Here is a 21,126-nt window from a genome sequence, read left to right on the forward strand (position 1 = left end):
ACCCCGCCCCGGGCCGCCACGCGGCAAGCAGCCGAGAAGAAGATCACAGCGAAGGTGGAGAGGTGAGGCAGCACTGGGGGCGAGGGAGACGCTGGAGTTGGGCCCCTTAAGGTGGAATTAGGACGCCCCCAGTAAGGGCAGGTGAAGGGCTGTGCGTGGGGACATGCCTGCACCACACCAGGTCATGCGTGCTGGAATCCAGCTGCGTGCTGGGCTCCGGCTGCCACCAAGAGGGTCGGGTCCTGCCCGGCCAACTCACCCCATCAGCACCAGAAGCCTTTGGGTGGTGTGCTGACTCTCTCCCTTCCCTCCCCAGCCACCCCGGGGCTGTGCACTCAGCCAAGAACATCCTGGAAGACATCAGCAACATGTTCGACGACCTGGCCGACCAGCTGGACGCGATGCTGGACTGAGCCTTGCTCCCTCCTTCCCCTCCCCGCCTCCGGCTGCTCCACCGGTGCCACTCACGATGGGAGGAGAGAGCGGAGCCGGCATTGAGCGGTGCCTCCAGGTCTCTCCAGCCGCTTCCCTCCCCGCACTTCGCGCTGCGGCTGGGAACGCGGCTGCCCCTCCTTGCTCACCCCTGGCTCCGTATCACACGTGCCGGCGTGGCCGCGGGCCGGTTTCCGACAGGGTCAGGCATTTCCCACCAGACTGGCAGCAGGAGAAGAGCCCAGAGGGGCTGCACATGCGGTCCTGGAGGCCACGGAGAAGCCCTCACTCCCTTGCACAGAGCCGAGGAGCCTCCACAAGGGACCTTTCTCTTTCCCCGCTGCATTGCCGAGTCCTGCCTCTTATTATTTATCCCCTGCCAACAATGTGTCAAAGGAGAGACCTCCCCGGGCAGCCGCCACCGAGCTGGCTATTTACTGAGCAGATCCCAGCCCCGGCAAGGCCTGACAGCAGCTAAAAGAAGACAGGGCTTGTTGCAATTTGGCAGCTTGCAGAGCGAGAAGGAACCTTTCTGCTTTATTCGTTGCTTTTCCAAACGCGTCGGCGTCAGGCAGCGTGTAATCCAAGTGGATCGAAATCCTTCTGGTGGGACGCACAAACCCCTCGAGACGGAGCTTGGGACAACCTGCGAAGAGGCGGATGCTCCGCCACGGCCCTGCCGGACATGGAGGGCTACCTGCCCCTTTCCCAGAGCCGTGAGGATGGCGATGGCAGCGCCGAAGGGCTGTGCCTTTGTGCCAGTCCGGCTGGATCGTGCTGCTGAACGGAGGCTGCCCTCTGCCGACACCGTGCCTAGGCAAACCCCCACCCCCGTGCTTCCAGGGTGAAGCAGCAGCATGGTTAGTGGTTTTGTTTTTGTTTTTTTTCCCCTCCCCTATCCCTTTTTTGGGGGAGAAAATGGTCCCTTTTCCCACTCCCCCCTCCCTGCGGGCAGCTGCTGGCACAAAGTCCGCTGTGAGCGTCGTTAAACAGTAGCAGCATTTGGGACTCCGGGAGATGCTTCCTCCCAGCACTAAAACCCAGCGGGAGAGGTGACCCCGCGCGCACTGGGTGAGTTCGGCTCGGCAACAGCTACTGTGCGCGCAGGCTGGATGCAGTCACAGCCCCGTGGCTGCAGCAGGGGAACAGCAGCGATAGCTCATTGCATCCAAGCGGGAGGAACGGCTGCATAGCTCGAAGACAGATTTCTCGAGCAGGATCTGTTTAGTAGTGCATGTCTAAATATGTCCAAGAGCCCCGAACTTGGCTTGCGCTCGGCATGCCAAGCAAATGAAAGCATCAGAGCACCAGAAGGGAACCTAAGATTGTACTAAAGTGCCATTTGCTACAAAAATTCCAAACAAAGGGGAAAAAAGTATTCCACGTATCCCCCCTTTTTAAAAAAATCCCCAACGCAAAGACGAACTGGGAAGGGAGAAGGTGGCTGAAGTGGCAGTTGCTTCCCAATCCTTTTAGGAGTTTGCGACTGCATCGGACTGTCTGCAGCCCCTCGTCCCCCTGTAGGGGAAGGGGAGCAGCCGCTGCGAGCGGAGCCCGCCTGGACATTCCTGAGGGTCTGTGCTCACGAGCGGCAGTCGTGCCACGGGGCAGGGGGGCGGGAGGTGCCTGCCTGGCTTCTAGGCTGAAAAGCAAAGATGAAAAAGCCCTGAAAAAAAAAGAATAAAATTTTTGGCTGGGACTCGAGGTCAGTTTGAGGCAGTTAAGACAACTTCTCTCTAGGCTAGTTGGTTGCTCTGATTTATACATCACATTGAGTGTATTTAAATGACCGTGGCTGACAGGCAAGTGCTACGTCGTGGACCCCATTGTTTTTAAGTAGCTCCAACCAGTGGCACTTTATCAAAAGGTTTGCAGAAACCTTTTAAAACTGATTTTTACTCTCGCGAGTCAACCTGGGAGAAGCCCAGTTATTTTTTTCCACTGTTGATAAACTGTAAATGTTTTTTTTTTTAAAAGGCCAATGTATATATTTTAAATGTGATTTATTATATATATTTACTAACCAGAACTGCAAGTCTTGTACTCTGGGGTCAGGGATAAGAGGACACTGGGGTGGAGCTGTTGCTGTCTGAGCCACCTGAGGGCAGCACCACGCTGCTCTCATTGACAATAAGGGAATTAAACATTTGATTTTGCAGAAGAATGCCTATTTTTTAAGCTCTAGATCTCTATTTTGAAGCTACTGTATGGTGTGTAAGTTATGTACACTGCAACTGGGACTACCTGACCCCGGCTGCACCTGCTCCGTGCAGCAAGACAGTGAGGGGAAAAAATAGCCCGTGTAATCACCAGACTGACAACAGATTTTAAACCATCTGCTCTGTTTGTGTTAATCATGTGTTTTGTTTTCCACTAACATCCATTAAGACTAAATTCTATTAAACAGTGGGGCACATTTTACCCTTTTGATAGTTTTGCCTACTCGTTTCCTTCCTGTCAAATCGCACAAGCTCCTCTCCTGCTCTGTTTGAAGTTCATCGAGGATCAGCATTATCCTGCCCCTTGAGCGCTTAAGATCTGGGTTTCCTCAGATCATCTCCTCTGGTGAGTCCCTCTGTCGCTTCCAGTGAGGTTAACGTTCGGTTTGAGTCTTACCACCATGGCAGGAACGTGGTGAGAGCGCTGGGCACCAGCTGCCCAGCTTTGGGCACGTCTGAAGCCACGGCTACCCCCGCCTGCCGGGCAAAGCACCCCTCCATCCTCCTTGGTGATCAGAGTGCGGCCACAGTGACACCAGGGCCAGACCTCATCTCGCCGGGCTGCTTTTCTCCGGTGCTCGCAGTGCCTGTTCCAGCTCACCCCTGACCTTTCATCCAGAGGGCTTCAAACCGTGCCACCCACCACGACCCGAGCAGTGCCTGGGAACAACCACGTGTGCTGCGCCTGGGATGCAGGAGACCGCGAGGTAATCAGGCCGTTACTCTGTAGGAGGAGGCATTCGGAGCTGGACAGAATTCTCCCAAAGCTGAGCGGAAAGTGGGGAAAAAAGTGCCAGGAGCAGGTCCCAGGAGCATCAAACTCTCGGGCTGTGTCCCTACAACAGGTGAGCCCGGTAACTCGGACCCAAAGACGTAAGCTGCCATACACGTTTTTACCTCCTCGCTTTGCCGGGTGTAGACTCCCTCCCACTCTCACTGTGTGTTATCCAAGACAATCATTTATTGCCGTTCGTTCACCGGATGCATGTGGGTCTGGGTTGGTTTCTTTCTCTCTTTTTTTTTTTTTAATACAATTTACCTGTTTTAATACAAATCAAATATTTTTACATACATCCCAAAAAATTTAATATAAAATATACACCATTTAAAAACATCTTGATGTAGGAAATTTCCTTCTGAAGCCGTGCTCCCTGACCCTCGGATACCTCAATGGCCAAGGGAAGGGTGGCATTGGCGAGACCATCCAAAAAGCTCCATTCATACACCTCGGCTCCCTGCAAGTCTAGCCAGGGGAAGGAGGGTGCAGGAAAATAAACATTTGTGATTGCCCAGAGAAGGAAACCTTGGAGGTGCCTCCTCTAGAGCAAGGTGTGGCCAGCAGGAAGCCCCAGGATCTGCCACCTTTTATCACCTACAACAGTTAAGCGGCACAGGGCAAGAGCTAAAGTCTGGGGGGAAGGTTGCTCTGCAGGAATAGCAGTGAGCAACTTGGTGCTGCCTTTGCCTCCAGCTCAGCTCGGCCCTAGAGGAGGCTGTATCCCACCTGCCAGCTGGTCTGGGCATCAGAAAGAAAAGCTGATTTCTCAGGTGCCACGGTAAGAGAACTGGAGCTGACTTTTAGTGAATTAAGCGAGACTGAGAAAGATGCAGCTTGTCCTCCCTGAGTCGGGCAGCTCTGCAGGCCCGAGAGGAGCGAAGGCAGAGTTCAGCTGAGCTGGCAAAGGTGAGCGGACCCACTCTGCAAGCAGGAGCGGCCCGGTACTGCTGCGTTGCAGGAGAGCAGCCCTGCGTTTCCCCAGTGAGCTGCTGGCTCCCTGTCCCGCGCAACTCTGCCAGCAGCGTGGAATCCAAACATCCTCTCTCCAGCTGTAGGAACGGGGTCCAAGGCCTTTCAACACCCCCAGCCCCTCTCCGTCATCCTCCGTCTGTCCCCAGAGCTCAGAGGCTGACTGTACCCCCGCTTTGCCACCTACCAAGCCCACAGCAGGGAGAAGGGTATTGCTTAAAGACACGCAGTAGCGCGCATGCTCTCTGGTTATGCTGAAATGTAAGGAAGACAAGGTGGAGCAGCAGGGCAGAGCTTGGGGGGTGCCAGCCAGCTCCCCGCCTGCCAGGGAAGGACCGGCAGCAATTTGTTAGTCTCAGGTACCAAACGGGAAGTAACAGCTGTATATTGTAGTGTTAATATTGGGAGCAAAACCAGTGCCAGGATTTACCAGCTTTAGCCAGTTTTTAGAACTAGGATCAACATCTCCATGAGCTGCAAATATTCCGGCAGCCAAGTCTGTGTGCTCCTGTGTGGCCCTCGACTGTCAGCTCACAAGGGCACCAGTGTTCCCAGTACAGCTGGGGTCTGCTCAGAGCTCAAGAGCATGTGTGCCACCTTGGGGCATATCATGGTTTGCAGCAGCCCTCAGGGGAAGGTGTCCCCCAGTCAAATGAAGAAAAGGCTTCCAGAAAAACAGGGAACAGATGTGAGGGCAGCAGCATGGAGGGGAGAGACTTCCAAACACTACCACAGAAAGACATGATGAGAGGGGTTTCCCTGTACTTTGGGGGGCAAGTACCGGACGCAGCACAATCCCCGGCTGGGAAAGGAGCCATCCACCAGCTCTGTGTTAGTCACAACTGCAAGATGCAGATATCCTGCCTGGAAAGATGCCCCCCTCCCTCCATGGCAGGATAGGTAGGGCTGAGGTTTTATCTCTAGCTATGGCCCTCTTAAACAGGCATTTTACTGAAGCAGAACGGCAAGTCGAATCACAAAAATGAGAACAGTTATAAACCTCTCTGGGGGTTGTTAAAGCAGATAAGAGCACCAGGGCTGGAGGAAGCTAAGCCATGCTGACTCCCTGCAGGCAGGCAGAGCTGCCCTCCTGACTCCCTCTGCACCAGATCCCCAGGGTCAAATGCGGACAGCTTTTCTTAAAACCCTGTCTCATCCCCCTTCTCTTGAAGCACCCAACAGCTGGCAGATGGCTACAGCAACAACACTAGAGGGCAGGCCTGGTACAGCCTGGCCATCGTAGGGGCGTTCCCAGCATCCTGCCGGAGACCCTTCCCCGTGTTCCCTTGGGAATTCGAGCTCCAGTCCTCCCCTGGCACCCAGCACTCCTGGAGCTGCAGGACACGTGGCTCCTTCCCCACCAGGACACAGGGAGGTGGGTGAGGACATGCACATACACACATCATCCAGGAGAGCACCCAGAGATGGAAAACGAAAATGGGTTTCAATAGAGATCTCTTGCTTCAGCAGCCCTGTGTCTCCCCTGCTGGCCCCAGATTCTCCTGGCAGGTCCAGGAAACCTATCTGCTCATGCAGAGGGAAGGAGTCACTTCATTTCAGCATCACCGTGATACTAACAAGAACCTCTAGTAATAAATAAATAAAGGAAGGGCAGCCTGAACAGCCACCAGAGCTTGCAGGCTCCCTTGAGAGTACCCTAGCAGGCCGGGGAGGGGGCTGCATACCTGCTGGGCGATCCCGACAGCAGTGCCCTGCCAGGGGACCCCCGGAAGGTGTCGATGCAGTTTTGCACGGAGGCTGTCTGGTTTGCATGTGTGAGGGAAAACGCCCTGAGCCTTTGGTGCAGCCACCCTCCCAGTGCAGGATGCGGTTGTGTGGCCCTGGCTCCCGGGAACTCGAGCTGGGAGGGTTTAAAACGGCGAATTCATCCCCAGCTTTGTTTCAAACTGCAACTTCTGCCTCTTTTGGTAACGGACGCGGACCCTGGAGAAGGCAGAAGAAAGAAGAGAGTCAGCATGTGGAGGGGCGAAAGGCAAGCAAGGCTGCCCCACTGCAATTCCTGAGCTGCACAGCCCCAAGAAGCAGAGAAGCCCCTGGTCTGGGCCCTGTGGTACCCTGGAGGGGGGAATCGAACCCAGAAAGCAACCCATGGTCTCAATCCTATCCCATCCAGCCAAGTCCCGTCTCCAGGGTCAGCCAACACAGCAGGGAAAGGTCCAGAAATCCTTCCCAGGAACAGAGACAGCGGCTCCGTCCCCATCAGGGTTCCCTGAAATCCCTGCTGCTTTTCCTCAGCAACCCCTTTCCTGAATCAATGCTCATTAGCGTTAACTCCCAGCTCCGGCTGTTCCCTGTGCTAAGAAGAACAGCCAGTCACTTTGCCTGCTACTAATTCTTGGCGTTGGCCACTTCCTGTGAAAATGAGTCCCACAGTCCAGGCACTGTGTGAAGACGTATTTCCTCTGCTGTGATTCAATGCCTCTCTGTCCTCATGGGACGAGATGGAGAGAACAGCCCTCTCCAGTTCCATACTGGTATTTCATAGACCTTGGCTGTCTCCCTCTCATTGGTTTGAGATAAGGAAATTTTCATCTCCCTTCCTGCTCCCAATCACTGCCACTGCCCTTCCCTGACCCTCTTTCCTCCTCTGCGCTTCCTCCCTGAAAGGTGAAACATGAGCTTGCACACAATAGCCAGGTGCTTTACACAATGCAATCATCTTTTCCTTTTTATTCCCCACCCTGTTCCCTGTGCATCATTTTTCTGCAGCTCGAGGCCAGGCTGGAGTGAGGCTCCAGCCCTTCCTCCTCATCTTCTCTACTAGCCCCATACCTGATTTCATGCAGCTTGACAATCTCATTGATGATAACCACAAGGACCAAGGAAAGAAAACCCAGGAGCCACGAGACCGGGGAGATGGAAACGTGGTTAAAGGTCAATGAAGAATTGAGGTTTTCCCAGAGTTTCAGGTCCAGCACAGTCTGTGCCACTTGCCCCAACAATCTAAGATGAAAAAACAGACACTCAAAATCTCAGCAGAGCTAACAAGCTTCCCAGTATCTGCAGATCAAGGCTCGGGCCCAGATGTAACACCCCTGAGTTCACAACAGAGACCCTTCACTGATTCAGCAGTGGAGAACAATTGCCCTGGACCAAAACTTCCCTCAGCACCAGCAAACTGGTGCTGGAGCAGGTCTAGAGCCCTCCTTCCTCCAGCACTTTGGAGTGCCTCATCAGGGCCTGGGGATACTCACACAACAGCCACAGTGAGTGTCCACCACCGGTTGGAGAGAGGGCTCTTCTTCCACAATGGCTTGGTGCGATGGACGTGGGTGATGGATATGAACACTACAGGGACAGATGGAAGAGGAGGTTATTTAGCATCACACACGGGTACAACACTTTACAGTATACATCAACAACTATTACTCCAAAGGAATATGGGATTTATGTCCCTGAAACCAACTTCTCCTTCAAGGGCCTTTCAGACCATTCTCCTCACAGCAATTCTAAGTCCCCAAATACGCAGGGCAAGGGGGGAGCGCAGTAGTAGCACTGCACCGGGTTGCTCACTGTGGGGATGCCACGGTTGGTTCGCAGCCTGGCATGCTAAAGCAGATCAGGCAAAGGACCAGAACTAGGGAGATGGGGTGGGGAGGGGGAATACCCTTGTCTCTGGGTCACAGCAGGCCTGCACCACTGGAAAGCTCCAGCCCAGAGAAAGATATTTAGCGAGAGACCCAGAGCTGTCTGCACAGGACAGAGCATTTGCACAGCTTTCGCTTGAGCTCTTCAGAACAGCATTTCCCACCTGCCAGAGCATCCCCGCCTAGCCTCAGTGGTCTGAAGGACAGAGCACAGTAATGCACACTACCTCTCCCCAAAGCAGGGCTGCCTCTCAAATCAGGAAGCGTTTCTGTTGGCCTGGACACCCTGCACATCTCAACGCGCAATGCCATGCCTGGCACCAAGGCACAGCACCTTGGAAAGGGAGCAGAGACCCTTTAAGGGTGTCAGAAAGCAGCTGGACCTACTCTGCCAGGCAATCACGTGCAGGTGATGAGGGTCAGCCAGGTGCTGGCTCACCACCTCTCCAGAGGGTTTAAAAAGGCTGTAGGGTCACTGCAGCTGCACTAGTGCTGTTTGGGGGAAGGAAATGGGGTGCTTCACAAAACGGCAGCAGGCATATAAGGACTTTTGAGGCAGGAAATATTTTTGGAGAGCTGCAGGATGCTGTTAGCTGATTTGCAAGAAGGCAAAGAGGGATGCTGTTCTTCTGGTGAGACTGGGGAGGAATCAGCACTTCAGCAGTGCTGGTAGGAAGCAGAATCAGTTCTGAAGGCGCTGCCTTTAATCTGTTAGGGTAATGTTTAGTAAGACAAGGGGCTTTATGCCTGTGCTGAGAGGCCACTGCAGTGTCTGCTTCTATCAGGGAGTTTGTGCTCTGGCATAGGGGTCAAAGAAAGAGGCAAAGGATGCAAGTTTGACCCCAGAGTGAGGAATGGGGGTCTGGGAACAGGGACTTACCTGTGTGTAAAACAATCAGGCCAGCTGTGAGTTTCTGGGCTACAAGAAGAGCATTGGAAAAAGTCCCAAACCAGTCAGGAGCACCATCAGCATTGCTAGTAAAGAGAGGACAGCAGAAAGAAGTCAATAGTGGAGACTTACGGTCTGATCTGCTCCCACCGGGGCCATTTCCTCCTCTGATAGCTGACAGAATTAAGTGTGGGCTTGGAGTCAGGCTGTCCTAGTACCAGGAGGCAACAGTGAGCAAAGATGCCATTGTCAAGGCACCCAGCGCTCTACGTAGCCGCTGTAGCTGGATCGTGCAAGACTCTGAAGCTTGTTACAGGGGAATCAGTTCTACCTGGGAAGAGCAATAGGCCCTGCAGGGTGAGGGGGGTGTGCCAGGCTCAGTTTCTCACCTGTGCAGCATGATGGAGGAGCAGGCTGTGAGATTGAGGCTGGTAGCGTTCACCTCTTTGCAGGACTCATGCAGCGTGAACCCGAAGCAGATGAGGCAGGAGCAGAAGGTCAGGCTAAAGCAGAACAGGAAGTAGTGCTGAGTCTGTGAATAAGGGAGAAGCAGGAGGATGACATGGGCATGTCACTGGCCCAGCCTCCCCCACATGAACCACCAGGAAATCACTGGCTGCAAAAGACAAGGTGTAGTACAGATGAGATGTTGTGCAGTGGATCTGCCCTGTGGGGATGTTGGCATTGACCTTCCTGTTCATGCCAGGCTTTTGGATAGCATGGCTTAGGCCATGGATCGATTTACCAAGGGAGCTGGGAAGGCCCAAGCTGCACATCAACACTGGGACAAAGTAGAAGAGAAGAATGTGTGAACAACTTTAATCTGATGGGCCACCTACCTTCTTAGGAATGGAAGTCAAGTTTTTTCCTGTTGCCATGGTCATGATGGAGCTGTGGGGAGGCTTGCCCAGGAGCGAGATGCTGGAGAAAGGTAAGTTAGTCTCAGTAACAAGTTCAGGCACCAGAACTATTGCTTTTTTTCTGGGTCTAACATTTGAACACAAATAACCTCCTCAGACCGCTTGGAGCATTGGCACTTATCTGGCCACTGTCTTAGTGTGTGCTGTAAAAGGTGTCACCCACGGCAGGTACAGACAGGAAGAGAGGTGACTTTCAGCTGTGTGATGGGGGGGAAAAGTACCACCCATGGTACTCTGGCCTCTGCCTGACACTCTAGGCTCTCCACTGCACTCCAGCCAGCGCAGCAGGATCAAGATTAGAAGATGACTTTCAGCTGGAGGTTCAATAGCAGGCAGGGCTAACAGAGCAGTACACAAATGCTCCTACCTGTGTTTCCAAGCACCTTGCCAAAGCAGGTTCTTGGAATAATACTTGCAGCCTTCTTAGCTGCCATCACCCACAGCATGCTTGCTTTTAACATGGACACAGTGAAGCTGGGGGACTGGTCTGTGCATCCTGTGGGTGGGAGGCAAGTGGTTCCACCCTGTTTGATAAACTCACCTGAGCAGTGGGTAGCAGAAACAGGAGAGCCACACAATGTCCGTTGTACTGAGGATGGGGGGCAGCTGCACCAGGCAGGAGAGGAACTGGACAGGAACAATCCAGAGCGAAGACAGTAAGCAGTGCTAGGACAGTCTTGTTACCCAAGATGCTACTGTCCTCCCCCAAAACACTGGGATGAGCTGGTAACTAGGGTGGCACTGCACAGCCCCTCCACATGTTCCAGGCTGCTAGGGCAGGTGCTGCAGGGGATGCTTTCCTCCAAGGAAAAAGGGGTTGAAAAGAAACTTCTGTAGGAGGGTCAGGGAGAAGGGGCAATATAGTCTGATATCACATAGTGTCTATCGGTAACTTTCCCAAATGTGCTCTGTAAGCCTGACTGAAGGCCATCTCCCTCTGTCGCAAGGCTGCCCCACTGCAGCCACCCATATCCATGCTAGCACTCCTGTCCTCTGAGCTAAATGCTGTCCCTAGCCAGACCAGGACTCACCTGAATGACAACCAAGGTCAGCTGGCACTGCAGCAGGAAGAGGAAACACTTGCGGATCCCATACGTTGCATGCCTGGCCTGGAAGGAAGCACAAGCCCTCAGAGCCCTCGCTGTGATGGGAGCAGTTATCAGCCAAGAGCAATTATTGGCAGGCAGGGGCAGAACATGTGGTGTGCAGGGGAAGTGGGAGGGGAGAGGATCCGGACACATTGCAAGCAAAAGGGGAAGGTCTCCTGCATAGATGTAGAGGTTGTGAAAGAAAGGCGGAATTTAGCCAAGGGGTAAGTTTGTTTAAACCTGCTGGCTTTTCTGGGGTAACACTTCTCCCCAGCACTGCATTGTTGTCTAGCTAGGGATCTCTACAAGTTTATACTTTATCCAATTGAACAATATTCATGTTCTGTTGCCACAAGGCACCATTCCCAAACCATCCCCTACACCTTGGACCAGCAGGGCCAGGCAGGAAGAGTATCTCTGTTGTGCTTCCTGAACAAAGGACAGGAGACATGAGAAAAGCTAATGCTGGCAGCGTACTGCCAGCAATTCAACAGGAATGCTCATGTGAGCTCCTGGCTTTGCTCTTTGTGAGCTGCAGACAGAGGGGTGAGTACTGGAGAGGGGATATGCCTGGCTCACCTGCTCTATAAGCCTGATGATGCTGGTACTCTCTTCTTGGCGGAAGGACATGGAGCAGGGCAGGCTGTTGAGTTGCCCTGAGAGCTGCAGCGGGGTGAGCTCATCAGAGGCCTGAGTCATGGTGGTGCTGGTGGCATAGCCAAAAGTCTCCCACGAGCAGCGAGATGGGTAGAGAGGGTCCAGTGCTATACTGCAAGGACAACACGGGAGCATTAGCAAAAGTCCTCATCCCAGAGGAGAAACTATGTTTCACTGCAGTACAGCTTGTAAAGTACCATGCCACCTCTATCAATCTTGCTGGTAGAGAAGTCCTGAGCTGTGACGTGAATTCAGGATCAATCTCCCTAGACTTTCAGTTATTCCCAGAGAAATAATGAACACATTTGGGTTTGTGGTTCAAGGGCAAGGCTGATCCAGAGGGCGTTTCCACTCTTTCACCCAATCGGAAGCATCTGTAATGCCAGTTGGTGCACAATAGTTCAGCATGGAAGAGTAACATCTTCCTTTCAAAGATGGAGAGAAATATCTCTGTGTGCCAAGGGATCTAGGTAGTCACCCCAATACCACCCAAATCTCCCATATGGAGACAAATGCAGCTAATAATGGACAGAGGAATTGTGAGCATCCCCCTGCATAAACCACAGGTCTGGCGTGACCCACGGCTGGGCACTTGCTAAGCTCCAGGCAAAGGCTGCTGGAGGAGTCTGGATCCTGCCCTACCTGATATCACTTTGCAGGAAGAGGCAGCTGTTCCGCAGGTTGGCAGAGCTTCCCAGACAGCAAGTCACCTCCCCATACTCCTGCATGATCTTGATCATCTCACACATAGCTGCAAAGGGACAGAAGGAGAAACACAGTGTGTTACCTTATTACGCACACAAAGATGCAGTGTTTTACACACCCTTTCTAGTCTGGATAACAAGCAGTCAGATCTCTTAAAATTACTCCAAATGATATTCATCAGTCATGTATAGTGACATCCAAAGTCAAAATCCACAATTAGATAGCTAATTAATTGAAGTCCAAGTGCCCTGTATACCTGCCTCCTGCAGGAACTGAGCTGCAGTTCATAGGACTGTGACCCAGAGATTTGCATCTCTGGCACATCTCTTTCAGACCAGAGCTCTAGGGACAGCCTGGGTATATAATACAGATGGCTTCAGCATCAAATGGTCTTGTTAGAAAACACCAGAAATTAAATAAACCTAAATTCAAACCTAAAATAAATACACAATTTTAAATTCTGCTCAGCAGCACATCAGTACTGTTCCAAGCCTAAAGGAACAGAGGGAATATAACAAACCACTCCAAAAAGCAGTGCCACGCTCAGCCACACTCAGAGCCAGCCCCTGTTCCTGCACTCCCACCACTACTTCTAGCTTTCATCCATCTTTTTATCAACACCCTCCCGGGGCCTCAAAATCAAAGCTGCTGTTTGATCTGATTTTTCTTCTGTAGCTCTGTGCATAGTGCGTATATGAATTTTCTAGAATGCTCTGGGCAAAAAAAACCCCAAACCCACCCTCTGCAGATTCCTGTGTAAACAACTTATCCAAATGACTGGTGCATCCAGATCTGCAGCGCACTGAGGGGTTAGATGAAGGGGGGAACTGCCACTTCTGCCAAAAAGAGAGGAAATCTACTGGTCACTGACTGCTTAGGCAGACCAGGCTGTAACTGGTTCTCACTGGCACTCTGTAAACTGTGCCCAGAGGTACCTAAAATTCTATATTATAATGATGCTTAGTGCTTTCACTGTAGACTGGACAGGTATTAGCCAGTTGAGCACTCAGCCCCTTTCTTAGATAAAACAGTATCGCTCAGAGAGATAAAGAAATTTTGTCCTTTCTGAGTCTCTGCAATCAAAAACTCTGCAAAGCAGCAGAAGGTGTTAACAGCAACTGCCAGAGGAAAATTCTTCTGGGAAGTGATTTCCGAGTTATATAAGGCACGGAGGATTGTGAGCACAGATCAAAGTCTCCTAGCACCCTGATAAGGCGCATTTAATAAAAGGCAGTAGCATTTTGGATGTTTGCTTTTGTGTCTCTTACAAATGCAAATTGAAAGGAGTGGGTTTTAGCCCAATTCTGTAGCTAGGGAACAGCTGCATTAAAATGAAGTTAACACCTGGCTTCCCACAGGAAGCACTAGAGGGTGATTAATATCAAAATGCCCTTCTAGATTTCTGTACTGTATCCCGTTCCCTTCACCCCTGTCCCCACCCAGATGAGCCAGAGCAAATGGATGGGGAAGGTGTTAATGGGCAGCAGTAGGACAGACGCAGGCTCTGTGCCACTTACTCTCTGGGGTGCAGTCTGTGAAGAGGGGCACCAGCAAAGGCACATTGTCTATGTTCTGCAGGTGAGGTCTCACCTGGTGGATCCCCCGTGGGAGTTTGGCCTGGAAAAGAGAAAGAAGAGACTAAGCAGGTGAGTGTGTGTGAGGGAGAGGCATTTCAGAGGGAAATGCTGAAATGAGAACTGATTCCCAGAATTATGCAACTTCAAGATCAGATACAAATTGATGTCCCTGCAGACAGAAGCTGGCTTTCCCAAGCTGCTGTAAAAAGTCTTCTGTTAAAGTTCTACACTGACACACCAAGTTGTCTGTCTGTGCTTACCCCCAGGGTTTGTAAGATCAGCATGACAGACCTGCGCTCACGATTTCTAAGGACTTTTTACCCATGTGGAGAATCTAGTCAGAGTCTTTGTGCTGTCTTCCAGCAACTGGATCTATTTCAGTTGCAACCACATCAACACACAGCAAGGGAAGGGTTCTTGCTTTCTAAAAGAAGGCCTAAGAGATTATTATTTTTTTTTTTTTTAAATCTGTATCAATCTCTGATATTCCTGTAACCTCTGCTGAACATCTCTGAGTCCTTTATGAGGCAGGAAAAGCTTGTCCTGCACTCTGACTACTTGGCAGCACCAGCCCTGGCCCACAGCTGGTAGAGAGACAAAGTTTCTTCTGTCTGCATGGAATGTGGGGACGTTCCCACTCCCTGCCCAGCACATGGGAAGGGGACCCAGACGGACTGAAATGCGGCTGTCAAGGCTACCCCATGTGTGGTCACCTCCATTTCTAAACTCCAAAGAAAAGACCTGTTCAGCAAAAGTGATTAACTGAGAGAATCCCAAATTTCCCAGGTTCCAGATACCAAGCAGGAAGAGGGTGAGGGAAAGTAGGAGTCCCAATGCAAACCAGTCAATCAATCTGCTTCAAGAGGAATTCCCTCTGGGAGTAATGAGGTGATACTGCTGACCATGACAACGGCACAAGGTCTGTGGGGAACGGGAGCCTCACCCTGTTACAGTCCTCCAGGAAGCTGGGGATATCGCTGTCTGTTGGCTGAAAGCTGATGAGATCCGAATGCCCTTCCTCTTCCATCAGCAGAAGCCCCTCTACGTCATCTCGAGAAACTGGAGCAGAAAGAAGCAGCGTAAACAATAAGCACAAACCTGCCTCTGCCACCCACATGGTATATTCATGTGGCGCTGCAGAAGCCAGGAAATGTGAGGCCTGATTTTCTAGGTTAGCAACACTTAGATCCCACTCAGTCATCTAAAATGCAGTATTTTTAGATGACTAATCTGCTCAGAGGTAGATATGTGAACCTAGTCTCTGCTCTTTTGAGACAGAAGAGTTTATCTGTTCTGCTTGCTCTCTTCTTCTAGGGGAAGAAAAGAGTAAAGAAATCCCATCTGAAGAAAGAAAAGAGAGTAATGTACAGGCAAGACACCCTCAGTGGCTTGCGTAGGGCCCCAGCAAGAACTAAAAGCACTAATGAGCAGTTGTAAAATCATGGCAGCTGGTGCAGAGGGGTGTTTGTTTCCAACTGCGGTACTGACTGAGTATAAAGGCTATAAATGTAAGGCGCTCTCGCTCGCTCTCACACACACACACCTCAGGCCCATCCAGTTTTGTGCTCAAAGCTCTGAAGGATCGGGTATCTGCTGAGGACACAGGAACCTATGAATGGGTTTTAAAGAATCATCCAGGAAACACGTGGCATTCAAAGTGGCTTAGGTGCAGTTCTCTCACCCTGATGTAGGTCATCGTGCAGAGAGCCAGCATGGCTGGGGCTAGAGGGAGGGATCTCTGAGCCAGGCACATCACCATTAGGCGTTAAAGATATGTGGCAATTCCAGCCGGTCTCAAGACCCATCTTCTCAGCAAACACCTGTAGGTGAGCAGACAGAAGATTTTAGTGTAGCTGTCCAGGCCAGAGTATTGCAGACCAATGCCATATTGGAGCATAGGTACCTTCTGGACCCATTAGCTAGCTGAATCAGATTAACCTTAGATTGCACTGGAGCTAAACTCTCCAGTCAGACAACCAGGGGACGTGCAAGTTCAGGGGGTTCAGAAAAGACAGCTTACCTTGCTTTTGAGCTCATCTTCCAGGGAGAAGTAGACAAAACGAATGCAGGCATTGACCAATCCATCAATGAGGCGGACAATGTCAAGACGGGCCTGATACTGAGATGAGACCATTCCCATGAAGATCTGTCCGCTCAGAGCCTGGATACAGTCTTCCTTCTCCATCACTTCACCAATCCCTTCTTCAGGCATGCAAACAACACGCAATCACATTTAGACACAAGGGGCCACATGTGCGTCAGACAAAGTACACGTGGTGGGAGAGGCCACCAAGGTAACATCCAAGGACACAGTACACAGAAACATGCAGATACGCACACACATATATACAGGAGCAGAGATGAAGAGACACCCATTTGTCCCAGCATACCCAATCACAGAAGCGGTTTCAGGACATCCCCACATATGCGACCAAGAATACAAGCGTGAAACAGCGAGCATGGAAAGGAAAAAGACAAAATAGAAGACAGGGATCAGTCACAAGGAACTGGGGCAGAAAGGTAAAGGATGTACGCCACATAAAGTGCATTTTAAACACATATTACTGTGCTTAAACAACACGGCAAATTTAGCTGAGGCAGAGTGGCATCAGAGTACAAGGGGCTGATGCAAAGGAACTGGATCATGTTCCCTCCAGTGACACTGCAGACACTCACAAAGAGCCTGCTAAGGCTCCTTGACAGGGTTCCTTCACCATCACCAGATCAGCCTGTGGTGAATGGGAGCTGGATGCAGCATGGGGAACAGAATAATAAAACACTTTATGCAGTTGCAAAGCTTGCCACAGGTGGGACTGAAAAGTGTTTTGAAAACACTCAGTCACAACTGCCTCCCAGCTGTTGGAAAGCCCATTATTCACATTTTACAGAACGGAAGACCGAGGTAGAAAGAGATTCTGACTGGTTTTCCAAAAGAGCCTCCTGGAGTTATGTATGTGCTTATTTCCTAGTTTCCACTGCTGTTCTGGAGGAGATGCACAATTCACCTAGTGGGAATCAGTTACTTCAGCACAGCAACAAAATCCATCAAGGGAGAATAGCTGCATACCACCATACATTTAATTCCTTTGAAAATCCCAACATATGTGATTTCCATAAAATTAGACAAATGGCAAACCAAGTATGGAAACACCTAGAAGTCTTGACTCTCCATTGCCTGCTTTAAGAAACAGACTTCCCACAAGTAGAAGAATTTCTCTGCAAGCTTCAATAACTTAACTGGAAACATACCTACCAGCTGCTACATCATTACTTCCTCTGGAAAAGCATCTACTTCAGAAACCCTTAGTTCTCAATTTCCATCTGCTACTCTGAATAACAATGTTCTTACAGCTTTAGATTGATCAGAAAGCAAGCACTTGACCCAGCAGCAGACCTTACTATAGACAGCACAGAAGACATACCATCTGAGCTCCAGCTATTCCTCCGACTGCTCTGTTTGATGGGGGTTGTCCCAGGGAGATCACAGCATGTGAAGATAGCACTCTGCCCAGGGACCTGCACCAGTTCTATGCACTTGCCATTGAGCTGGGAGGACAAGGCACAATGCATGGGCTTGTATGCGAAGGCAGAACAGTATCCTGAGAGGCAGGCTCGCTGGTAGAAATCTAACACCTTCTTCCTACGTGGGAGAGACAAAAAAACAAAGTTAGCAGAGATGTACCTCATTTCTGACAACATACACAGAAGTTCAACGTAGAAATCATCAGCTGGGTATTTGGAAAAATGTATTCCATGAGGAGTGGTCAGAGACTCTGAAAAAGCCTTTCCTTACTGTTTCTGCATTCTCTAAGCTGCAGGCACTACAGGGCAACAAAACCATATTCCAACAGGGGCAGCGGTGAACGTTTCTGTTCGCTTATCAGACTGATGAGTATGAACACAGTACTCTGTGAATACACTTATTAATATAATATGCTCTATATGGCTGCCAGATGACTCCGAGGAAGTTCATTGCATGACAGCAGAAGCTTAATTCATGAGAGAGGATTTATCTGTAGGGAGATAAACACCGAGGAAGGAACTGACAACTCTGACAATAGTGTCAATGGCACAGATAATTACAGTAACAGACTCTCCTCCTTTCCCCTTTGAGTTTGGGTCCCAGGACCTGTATGTGAAGTCTCCATTTAGTCAATATTCAGTCACTGAAACAGTGTAATGTTCCTTCCCTACATTGAACTCACAAAGTTAACAAATTGGACTATACATGGGATTTTTCACTAGCTTGTAAGATGATAAATATTCCAAAAAGAACTAGTGAGTTTTCTTACACCTGAGGATAAGCAGACTTAGAAGAAAAATGTGCTGCTATTCGATGAAAGAATAGGAACAGAAAATTAGCCTATAGATGAAAATGCAACAGACACTGTCAGATATTGCAGCAGGACTAAAAGGGTGTGATGCATTGTGGTGGACTGGTTTGAAGCTGCCAACAGCAGGCAGAATTGATCGCTGCATTTCATGTAAGACAAGGCATTTGTCTTAAACAACAAAAAAATTCTCTGCCACCAGCATATGACCTGATTCTAATTCACGGTCCTACTATACAGTTTAGTCAGAGCCCACTTACAAGGGGCTAATATGTTAACAGTTACAGTAAGAAGTGGCTTAGTCTTGCAGTCCCACAGATTGCTTGTTGCTATCTAATCTCTTACATTGCTATAATTATAACAATTAATTACAAGCAGAGACGGCTCATGTTCGTAACCTACTTGAAGCTTCTATTAACTAGCTTAGTAAGCATCACTAAAGGGAATTTTAACGAGTGACTAGGTTCCTTCTGCAATTTATCTGCAGCTTCTGAATGCACCAAATGACAAAGCTGCCCACCTGTCAGAGCCAGAGAGGGGGTAGATATCGGTACCATCCCAAAAGTCTGTGCAGGCCTCGAGGATGATGTCAGCTGTCCCATGAGAAAACATCTGTTCAGTGCCTGAAGTGTAGGAGAACAACGAGTCAGCATCACGCATTCAGGCTCCCAGGAAAGGGATATCATACCAACTGCTCCCTTATTTGTTAGAAATGAGTGTTCCCGCAAACTGCATTGATGCATTCCAGATAACCCCTTTCCTCTGTTGAAAGTATTCAGTCTCCATTGAGAAATTACTCAAGTCTGAATGATATGTATTCAGCTGCCATGTGTCTAATTGTGACTTCAAACAAGGTTGTGATAAAATGTGAGGCACGTAGTCAGTTCCTATTTTCCGCTTACACTGTGTAACAATCCTGCTCCTACAAAAGGTGCTCCTGTATCCAACAGAGCAGAAGAAAAGATATTCCTGCGTGCCTCTTCTCATGAGAGTACAAGCACCAGTGATGAGCCTACGGGGATCAAAGTCTGCCTACACTGGAAAGTGCATTTAGTTTTAGGCCAGGCACGGATCTAAAGGGTAACAGCTATTCTTGAATACCTTCCATTCAAGTAGCAGACGGTAATTTAACAGTGTGACCCATTAGATAGCAGCCTGTTTCACAAAGGGTCTTGAAACTGTGTTAAACCAGGATGGGTCAAAAGTTCAACATAACAGACTCTAAAAAAGTAATTCACATTGTGATCAGGGAAGAACTGAAAATCAATGGACACCACAGCTTGTCCTGTTTTTCTTTTCCCCTCACTACTTTACCCTTTAATACAGACTTAAAATCTTTCATTCCCTCCTGTAGGCAGGGGTGTTAAAAAGTGTTTCCCAAAGGTGCATGATGTCAGTTGTATGATGCAGGTCCCAGGCACAGGACACAAGTTAAAGGATGCAGGGCTGCCTCCCCCTCCACGATTCCTGCTCCCTTTCATTGGCTTCAACACATTAGCATTGCACGCACGTAGACTCCTCTGTCTAGGTTCCCTCCTCCAGCTGCTCTCTGACTTTGCCCCCAACAGCTTCAAAGCTGATCTAATGAAAAAAGCATCACCGCCAAGAAAAATGAGCGCAAAGGCTTCTTGCTTGCATTGTTGCCGACTGCAAATGATCACACGAGCTGGTGAAATCAAGAGCCAAGAATATTCACCCGCACAAACCAGGCAGGGACCTTCAGGAACACTAAAGGATTTTCCAAAACATAGCAGCTCTCTGCTTTGCGCTATAAATAGTCATCACACGCCAAGTTTATCTGCATAACAAACCTCCAAGACCAATAGGAGCTGTGTGTGAAAGAAGGAGCCTGTTTCAGGGACACAAAGGAGTACTTGTGCAGAGCTCTGGTTAATTTTATTGTATAAACACCTAATCCTTCCCACCTTGCTCCTATAGTCAGATAGTCCCTGCTAGGAAAGAGGGAACAGAAGTTGTTTATTGATTCATGCAAAACCTGTGCCCTGGACCCAGAGCAAGAGCTTGCAGATGACCAGACACACACACATAGCTATGTTCGTGCCTGGCAGCAATTGCAAACCGTTTCCCATTCAGTATCATCAGCATCCCACACCACAACCCTTCCAAGGGGTAAATGACAGTGACAGCACACACCAGAAACTGGAAGAAGTTCATTCAGCTGTCATTGCCAGTAACGTGAGCTCAGCCTCTTCCCCTCTTAAATCACGAACTTGAAGGCCAGGATTTCTCTGGCACAGGGGAGAAAACTAATGAATAGGACAGGGAGTATGATTAGCCATTCATGACTGCTGGGACTCGTTAGGAAGAACCGAGCTGCTACAGCTGAGCCAGTGAGACAGAGCAAAAGGGATGGAAGAGTGCAGCTACAGCAAAGGAAGATGGAGATGGTATCAAGCCATTTTACTCTACTTAAGGTGCTGGTGAGCCCCTCATTTCTGTGTGGTTACTATGGGTTTGGGATGAGCGCTGCCAGATATTTCAATGCCATGAATTTCAATGGAACAGCAAGGGAACATACAGGTAAGTTACTTCCTATTTCTGCTACAGCTGTGGAATTTATTATGTATTTCCTTTTGACTTCAGCACGTCATGGGAGTGGGTGGATTCAAAGATTTATTCCCAAATAACGTATCAAGAGAGATTAGTTACCATCATCTGGTCTCACTCTTCTGCATAAACAGAGCCATTTGATTTCACCCAGTAGTATCTGCATAATCCATTGTTTCTGGTTGTATACATTTTAGAAAGTTTCAAGGGACAAGACTATCATGTGAGAGGTGTTCTAATGGTTAACTAACCCTGCTGGCAAAATTCCTCTTAGAATTTACTCTAGACAGCATAATCCAGGTCACACACGTATTCGTCTGAGCTCCAACCTCTAAACTAAACCGTTTAAAAATCAGGATAAGGAGTTGAAATGAGGCGACATTGA

The 21,126-nt window shown here is 49.7% G+C and overlaps 2 protein-coding genes across 2 annotated transcripts in view; one reads left to right on the forward strand and one right to left on the reverse strand.

Moving 5' to 3' along the window:
- The window catches only part of CASKIN2 (CASK interacting protein 2), a 29,582-nt gene extending 29,169 nt beyond the window's left edge, over window positions 1-413 (forward strand). The window contains 1 exon segment of the mRNA XM_009879955.1: window positions 317-413. Within this exon segment, the coding sequence (XP_009878257.1) occupies window positions 317-413 (97 nt within the window).
- Window positions 414-6,269: 5,856 nt separating this feature from the next.
- KIAA0195 (KIAA0195 ortholog) overlaps window positions 6,270-21,126 on the reverse strand; it is a 29,063-nt gene continuing 14,206 nt past the window's right edge. Inside the window, exons 15-30 of the mRNA XM_009895864.1 lie at window positions 18,694-18,796; window positions 17,265-17,482; window positions 15,863-16,044; window positions 15,524-15,662; window positions 14,786-14,901; window positions 13,783-13,882; window positions 12,203-12,311; window positions 11,483-11,672; window positions 10,847-10,924; window positions 10,357-10,442; window positions 9,735-9,816; window positions 9,285-9,427; window positions 8,887-8,981; window positions 7,614-7,707; window positions 7,192-7,362; window positions 6,270-6,342 (exon numbers count right to left, since the gene is read on the reverse strand). Of these exons, the coding sequence (XP_009894166.1) occupies window positions 6,270-6,342; window positions 7,192-7,362; window positions 7,614-7,707; window positions 8,887-8,981; window positions 9,285-9,427; window positions 9,735-9,816; window positions 10,357-10,442; window positions 10,847-10,924; window positions 11,483-11,672; window positions 12,203-12,311; window positions 13,783-13,882; window positions 14,786-14,901; window positions 15,524-15,662; window positions 15,863-16,044; window positions 17,265-17,482; window positions 18,694-18,796 (1,979 nt within the window). The remainder of the gene's footprint in view (window positions 6,343-7,191; window positions 7,363-7,613; window positions 7,708-8,886; window positions 8,982-9,284; window positions 9,428-9,734; window positions 9,817-10,356; window positions 10,443-10,846; window positions 10,925-11,482; window positions 11,673-12,202; window positions 12,312-13,782; window positions 13,883-14,785; window positions 14,902-15,523; window positions 15,663-15,862; window positions 16,045-17,264; window positions 17,483-18,693; window positions 18,797-21,126) is intronic.

This window comes from Charadrius vociferus, unplaced genomic scaffold, assembly GCF_000708025.1.
Source record: "Charadrius vociferus isolate BGI_N301 unplaced genomic scaffold, ASM70802v2 scaffold260, whole genome shotgun sequence".
NCBI lineage: Eukaryota > Metazoa > Chordata > Aves > Charadriiformes > Charadriidae > Charadrius > Charadrius vociferus.